The sequence below is a fragment of the Pseudomyrmex gracilis genome, unplaced genomic scaffold, assembly GCF_002006095.1.
Source record: "Pseudomyrmex gracilis isolate BER0280 unplaced genomic scaffold, ASM200609v1 scaffold_2575, whole genome shotgun sequence".
Taxonomy (NCBI): Eukaryota; Metazoa; Arthropoda; class Insecta; order Hymenoptera; family Formicidae; genus Pseudomyrmex; species Pseudomyrmex gracilis.
Window position 1 is genome coordinate 9,123 of NW_018023159.1, and position 7,486 is coordinate 16,608.

Consider the following 7,486-nt stretch of genomic DNA (forward strand, 5'->3'; position numbering starts at 1 on the left):
CGTCGTCGCCGTCGTCGCCGTCGCCGTCGCCGTCGCCGTCGCCTCTGCCTCTGCCTCTGCCTCTGCCTCTGCCGCCGTCGTCAGTAGAAACTTAACCAATTTGTGAGGGATGTCTACCCCAGCAAGAAGAAGATTAATGAGAGATTTCAAGAGGTATTTTGGTGTTATAATGAGATTTTAACTTGCTATGCATCGGTTTATCCATTTCTTGCTCTGTATGATCGAGCCAACGCCATTGTATGTGTGTAAAGTGCAAAGCAGCACCTAGTGCGCCGCGGACGTCTCGCAATATTTTTTGACAACAGTCGTGTTCGTTAGAAAGTTTGTTCTTTGCAAGTAATTTTCTCCTATGATATATATATATATATATATATATATATATATATATATAAGTCCGAGCATTTCTCCACGCGGGGTCTGCTTTTCAGCTGTTTCTAGGAGTCTTGTGTGAATTTTTGACGATGATACCATGACCGCGAACTTGAATAATGATTCCCGTTCAGTTTTCGATATAAGATTAGATAAAACATTCTCATAAACACTTTAAGTATAACATGTTTTAGAGATTCCGATGTCGCAAAAATTGCAGAAAACAAATTGGAGTAAAAAATCCGAACGAGCAGTAATTTTGTTTTTCTTCAAATCCCGATAATTGCAGGTCACATGTGTCTCACGTGTGCAAAATTAGTAGAAATTTTGCGATAGTATCACAAACAAATAATGATATAAATTTAGCAATACAAAATACTTATGCAATATGACACTGAATGTGATCTATATAAATAATACTTATTTTTAATATTTATTTGTAGAATGTAGAAATTTATTTGGCAGAATTAATTGTGCATGTGTGTGTTATATGTAGAGCAAATATAAAATTGTAAAAATAGATAATTTTGAAAAGGTTACAGGAGGATCCACCTACTGGAGTGTCAGGTGCTCCTACAGATAATAATATAATGATATGGAATGCAGTTATATTTGGGTGAGTTAGTGTTATTTAATTTGCAGCAAGAGATTTATATATTCTTTTTTTTATAATTTTATATACAAGTCACAAATATATTTAATTTAAAAACAAGTTGAAAACTTTTATTTAGTAAAAATATATAGTTAAAAATTCCATGTGTACAACCATACTTTATGTAGAAATCTGTTTTTGTTCCAGACCACATGACACTCCTTTTGAAGATGGCACGTTTAAACTTACAATAGAATTTACTGAAGAATATCCAAATAAACCACCTACAGTGAGATTTGTTAGCAAGATGTTCCATCCGAATGTATATGCAGATGGTGGAATCTGTCTTGATATACTTCAAAATCGGTGGAGTCCAACTTATGATGTCTCAGCCATTTTAACATCTATACAAGTATGTTAGTTTTGTCTTTATTATAAAGTATACTTGACATTAGCGTAATGTTTCTTTTTTTGAACAGTTTTTAATATCAGCTGAAGAGTCAACTGTACAAATCAAATTATTATTACATACATATGTGTGTATATATAAAAGTGAATAATACAGGATTTATTTTTTTATATTTCATAGAGAAATTGAATTTGTAACACATTTTGTCATAAGATATATAAAAAACTTTATAGTTTTTGTTTGACAAAATGTTACAATAATCAGTAATGCATTTTGCATAACAATTAGTAAATATTATATTATTAGTACATCAGAACAAAAACATTTATGAATTTATTTTCATCATTCACATATTTATTTTGTTATTTCTGTTACTTATGTTTCACAATATATGTACTCTTCGCTGTATTGTTTTATTGTTTCAAAACAAAAATGTTTATCATTTCTATTACTAGTTATACAAAAAACATACCTGAAGGGATTATTTGTTTTGTCTTAACAGCGGTTGCAATTCAGCAAAGTCTAATCACATGTTTTTTAATAAAAGTTATTTGTGCATAGATTGCATAAATCACACACGTGATTCTAATTACTTTTCAATTATTCGTAAACATGCATCTTCTTGTCTTTTGGTAATATGTAAAGAGAAAAGATGGGAATAAGTGGATTCTAAGATTTTTCTCGTGTTCTCACATTCATTTAGAGTTTATGACAATGCACCTTGTTGAAAGAAAATAACGTGATTTTATCTTCTCAAGTAATCATAATAAAGTACGACTTATGTGATTGCAGTCGCTGTTAAGTGATCCGAACCCGAATTCACCTGCCAACTCAATGGCAGCACAACTGTACAAAGAGAATCGACGCGAGTACGAGAAACGAGTGAAGGCGTGCGTGGAGCAGAGTTTTGTGGATTAGTCGCGGGGGTTAAATGTGATGCTGTATTAGCAGCATCAATCATCAGCAGTCACCAAGAGAGAAGAATGTGCAGCCTTATCAAGGAGCCAATGCTAAATAAGAAAAAAGAAAAGAGAGAAAGTTTTCGCAGCCCGAAAACTCTTTCGAACTACTATGACAATGTGCAACGTTAGACCGAATTTTTACAATGTTGAATAATAAATTATTATGAAATTGCATATTTATTTATTTCAAATATATCTAAAATAATACATGAAAATTAATTATATACTATATTAAATGTTAGAGTGTAATAATTAACTTGACTTCTTTTTGTTTTCTTCATTTTTTCCTTTTTCTTCTGTAAGAGGAGTGCTGCATTCCTCCGGAAGAGAACTGTTACTTGGATTTTTTCTTATCTATTTTGGAGTATCACAGAGATTCACACATATATATTATATATACATATATATAAATAATAATGGTAATAATAACAATAATAATAGTGATAATAAATGCATAATTTCACTTTAACTGATAATTTGTATAATTTGATAGTTCGCTTTCCATAACCTGGTAGTCCTACTTATATCTGTACTTTAAAACTTCTCTGATTTCTTTGTTTTTCAAAAGAATTACAAATGCACGTCTATAGAATGATTTGTTGAAGACATTTGTGAACTTTATGTTACAGTCGCTTTTGGACGAACCGAATCCTAATTCACCAGCCAATTCTTTAGCGGCGCAATTATATCAAGAAAACAAACGGGAGTATGAGAAGAGAGTGGCTACTGTAGTCGAACAGTCTTGGCTGAATTTTCAAGAGACTCACACTGAAGATCCTCGCTGACATTAATGTCGGTTTTTATGCGACGATTTAATGCAAATTCTTTAATAATAAAATTTGTCCTTGTCTTAAGAAAAAATACGATCAAAACGCATTATACCGAAACTCTACATGTAATATTCTTCAATACTTTATTCGACGAGTGTTCTGCGTATTCAGTCATACAATACCAGAAAACTGCATGGTTATCACACTTGTTGCAAAAAGTAAAAACTTAGGTAATAAAAGTTAGAGAATCGGAGTGGCGTTAAATCGTACTGTTAACTTGTGATCTTTTATTATAAGTACAATGTATTGTTTTGATTTTACAAGTAGACGTTAGGGTGTTTTCTGTTACAAAACACGTACAAAAGATAAAACAATGTAATGTTTTCCGTGCAATGTTTTGCCATATATACAATACATGTTATTTTATAAGTATAATTGCGTGTGCGAGAGCTTGAGAAAACTAAAGTTGCTAAATATGATATAAAAGTTTGCCGATTGCTTTTTGAAATCCACTTTCACAATGTAAAAATAATAAATGGGAAATAGTGCGTAATTATTTCGTTTTCGACTCGGTATGTATCAAGAAAATACGCGCTTGTGTATTAGATTGTAAACGAACATGTTATATTGGATAATATTGAATAAATTTTGCAAGAAATGATGTTGAATTTTTGATTTTTAAGGTCAATTATTTAATGTGTTATTGTAAGTTTTAAGGTCGATTATTTAATGTAAGTTACTGTGTTCACACAGTAAATTTTCGATCGAATCGCTTCGGAAGATATTACTTTAAATAAAATCAAATATGATTAATCGATTTGCTAAGTTTATATTTATCAGTAATCACTTTGAGAACGATTCAACCAATCAAAATTGTTATAACTGATGTTAAGAAAATATTATCAATCGTAAGAAAACAAGAATAATATATATATACCAATTAAGCTTTGATATAATCACAGCTATTTTTTTAAAAAAAAGATACATTTAAACTAATATACCAGCTAAAACTGAGATAACGTTATTATTTAATCTATATATTTCATATAGATACGTTTTAGCATAAAACTTTGGAAGTGCAAATAATAATCTACTCATTTTATAGTTATTTGCAGTCTTATCTTTGCTAATTTTATTGCACATTTACATCATTTTATATTATATTTGTAAATTGTGCATTTTTTCATATATATTATTGCTGTTAAGGGACCATATTTTATTGATCAATATATGTATATTTTACATGTATATATACAGGGTGATTCAGAACAACCCGTTATCTTTGAAAATACATATTCTTGACTAAATTCTAAGACAATTTTTTATTTGGCAAAATTTTGTCTGACGCTTACTTTTTGAGTTACTAATAAAAATAGTTGACGTACCATGAGTCGGATTTAAAAGGTAGGCAGGGGCAGCGCAACTCCCCGTGATTAACAGTGATTTATGTGATGCACGGATTAAATGATACAAATTGCGAATGAGTAAATAAATTAAGTAAGAGAAAAAAAGAGAGAGATAGAGACAGAAAAAGATACAGAAACAATGCGTAGCGATCAGCTGATCGCGTCAGGCACCACACGTAATCGCCCGCGTCTCTGACGGTAAGTTGCGCCGTCCCTGCCTACCTCTTGCATCCGACTTGTGGTAAGTCAACTATTTTTATTAATAACTCAAAAAGTAAGCTTCAGACAAAATTTTGCCAAATAAAAAGTTGTCTTAGAATTTAGTCAAGAATATGTATTTTCAAGGATAACGGGTTGTTCTGGATCACCCTGTATATACAGGGTGTTCCAGAATTGGTGTAACATCTTTCGTAGACAGATAGGAGTAAAACTGAGTCGAAAAGCCCTATATCATTTTGGTAGATTCGCAATAGCTACTGAAATCTTAATTAATAAAGATTCGCGAATAAGCATGCATAAGACAGCCCGGCGCGCTTTCCGCGGTTACCATTTACTATGTTATAATATATGCTGTTATATTAGCTTCTCCCATGCGTTGCTACAGGTAATACCATGAGCGCGTGAAGCACTCCGAGCTGTCTTACGCACGTAAGACAGCCCGATACACGCTCATTCGCGGATCTTTGTTAATTAAGATCTCGGTAACTATTGCGAATCTAACAAAATGGTATAGGACTTTTTGACTCAGTTTTACTCTTTCTACCTGTCTACAAAAGATGTTACACCAATTCTGGGACACCCAGAATGTATATATATAATTCCAACACAAAATCCGTAACTTATCTAATATAATCGTGTTATCACATGTAAAATCATAAATATTGTGTTCTCATCCGTCTTGCAACTTAAATACAAAAATTAAACAATTGCTCGACCTTATAATTATTAAATAAGAGATTGTTGTTTGAAGAAAAATAATTAATAGAAAAAACTAAATTTAAAATGCTTGTAAAATATAATATATTTTAACACACACACACAGAGTGCGCACACGCACTCGACGCAAAGCTCAGAATAAAACTCCGTATTCTACCAATTTCACGTAAATATTCGGAAACTTATGAATCTTTCACGATCCTCTTGCTACGATTTTTCCTCTTTCTCTTTGTTATATCTTTCGAGCTCTTTGAGAAATTGCGCCTTAGGCTTCATAACATTAGGTCGATCGCCACGGCACTTGGGACAATACCACTTGCCTTTGGGCTTGGTGGTGAGAGAAACGCATGAGAAATGAAACCATTCTATGGGACACAAATCATTGTCACAAAGAATCATCTCGCCATATGATATCTGATCGCATAAACAATAAGTTGGTTCATCAGGATCTATCGCAAGATCGTCCTCCGGTGGCGGTGGTGTGTCTTCACGATGCTGATTCTGTTGATTACCCTGTCGCGATTTTCGCTTCTTCTTTTTACCAGTAGTAGCTGCTGTTGTTTTCTTCTGATTTCCGTTGCTTGCATTAGATAACGTCGATGATCGAGTTTCTGTCATGCCAACCATCATATCCATAGAGTGTGCCGATTCTATTAGTGTCTCAGTCCTAGTTCTTCTAGCACGTTTTGGTTGACGTTCCATATTATTTGCATGGCTTGTATTAGTAGAATTACTGTTTGCATTAGATTCACGAACAGATTCAGAGTTTTCTTGTTCCTTTCCAAAGTCTATAAGACAAATAGTGAAAATAAATATTTTGTCAAAATTAATTTTAAAAAATAAAATTAAACAGCAAAATATATACCTAGATTTCGATAATCCAAGTCCAACTGCCTTGATTTATTTTCTATAAGATCTTGCACTTGTTGTACAATCTGCAATTTTTCATCACCTAATTCTTGTGCTGCAATCAAAGCCTGTTGTACTCGTAGCAAAGCTCTTCTTTTTATTATAGGATCTGTATCATTTCTCAATGCTTCTTGATGCTGATCAACTTCACGTAGATATGCTAAATGACAACCATGAAATCAATAAACAGTATAGCACAGATAAAAAAGAATTTATAATAAAAATATTTTAAGAATATTTCACTTTCACAATTGTAAATTTAGAAACTACAAAACCTGAAATTGCACAAGTTGAATATAATTCATAAATTACTTTAATAAGTTGAGAGGATAAAATTCACAAATTACTTTGACAAGTAGCATCAAGTTCCCGTAGACGGGAAACGTATCTCTGTAAGTCATTTGGCAGATTTTCTACACAATCCAAGTAATTTTCGATATACGTTGCCGAATACAAAGCTTCAACTACCGCCTGGTTCAACATTGTCAGTTAGTTTTTTGGTTTCTCTGTTTCTCGACTCGTTCCTCATATAACAATAATACACCACAAAGCTCCAACGTTCCAATTCAGTAGCAACTATTGTTACATTTTTTTGCATAATTTTTACATTACATCTTCACAATTGCGGCTCAGTAAATCTTAGCGGTTGATCTATACGCCAGTGTACAGTTTGGTTTGGTCGTTTGGCTCAGTGGACCTGTAAAGCTAGTCCATACGCCATTCTACGTCTTTTTGATAATAGGATTAAAACCGTGGATTGGATTCCTGACGCCAAGGAATTCAATCGGAGTTGTATATTTGTTTAATTAACAGATAATAATAAAGAAAATGGTGTAAAACACACCGAAAATTGTCCAAAAATATTCACAGCGTAACTACGCAGATCCAACCGATCAGCAACGCGTGTATGCTTGTATAGCCGGAGAGAAACTCTGTTACGCTAGTGTAAGTTTGTATTACCTATATATATAATACTTCTATATTGCTAGTCAGTGTTCCGATATTGGAGAGGCTGTACGCGCATGCGCGGCGTTTATAACGTCACAAAAGTATCTAAAACAAGTAATATGGGGTACTGTCACTGGAACCGATTATTTCATTTAAAAATTTTTAAAAAAATGTAAATATAAAGG

General features: G+C 32.7%; 2 protein-coding genes across 4 annotated transcripts; one reads left to right on the forward strand and one right to left on the reverse strand.

Moving 5' to 3' along the window:
* Positions 1-29: 29 nt before the first annotated feature.
* On the forward strand, positions 30-3,770 carry LOC109862891 (ubiquitin-conjugating enzyme E2-17 kDa). Of its 3 annotated transcripts, XR_002251247.1 has the most exons (5): positions 30-153; positions 905-985; positions 1,169-1,373; positions 2,163-2,456; positions 2,962-3,050. XR_002251247.1 is itself a non-coding variant. In XM_020443057.1 (4 exons), the coding sequence occupies exons 1-4, from the start codon at positions 110-112 to the stop codon at positions 3,115-3,117; spliced, it is 486 nt and encodes a 161-aa protein (XP_020298646.1). In that variant the 5' UTR covers positions 30-109; the 3' UTR covers positions 3,118-3,770. The 3 variants fall into 3 exon arrangements, 2 of the variants coding, with proteins under 2 accessions (XP_020298646.1, XP_020298647.1); XM_020443057.1 differs by lacking the exon at positions 2,163-2,456 and having other exon boundaries at positions 2,962-3,770; XM_020443058.1 differs by lacking the exon at positions 2,962-3,050 and having other exon boundaries at positions 2,163-2,506.
* A 1,485-nt stretch (positions 3,771-5,255) lies between these two features.
* LOC109862890 (inhibitor of growth protein 1) lies at positions 5,256-7,301 on the reverse strand. Its single transcript, XM_020443055.1, has 3 exons — positions 6,701-7,301; positions 6,310-6,513; positions 5,256-6,232 (listed from the first exon to the last, which is right to left on the reverse strand). Exons 1-3 carry the CDS (start codon positions 6,834-6,836, stop codon positions 5,652-5,654), a joined length of 921 nt encoding a protein of 306 aa, XP_020298644.1. The 5' UTR covers positions 6,837-7,301; the 3' UTR covers positions 5,256-5,651.
* Between the last annotated feature and the right edge of the window lie 185 nt (positions 7,302-7,486).

Coding starts and splice junctions, on each gene's coding strand:
- LOC109862890 (XM_020443055.1), bottom strand. CDS start 6,836: ATGTTGAACCAGGCGGTAGTTGAAGCTTTGTATTCGGCAACGTATATC. Junction 6,514..6,700: donor ACTTGATGCTACTTGTCAAA/GTAATTTGTGAA, acceptor GTTGTCATTTAG/CATATCTACGTGAAGTTGAT. Junction 6,233..6,309: donor CTTGGATTATCGAAATCTAG/GTATATATTTTG, acceptor TTTGTCTTATAG/ACTTTGGAAAGGAACAAGAA.
- LOC109862891 (XM_020443057.1), top strand. CDS start 110: ATGTCTACCCCAGCAAGAAGAAGATTAATGAGAGATTTCAAGAG. Junction 986..1,168: donor TGGAATGCAGTTATATTTGG/GTGAGTTAGTGT, acceptor TTTTTGTTCCAG/ACCACATGACACTCCTTTTG. Junction 1,374..2,961: donor CCATTTTAACATCTATACAA/GTATGTTAGTTT, acceptor TTTATGTTACAG/TCGCTTTTGGACGAACCGAA.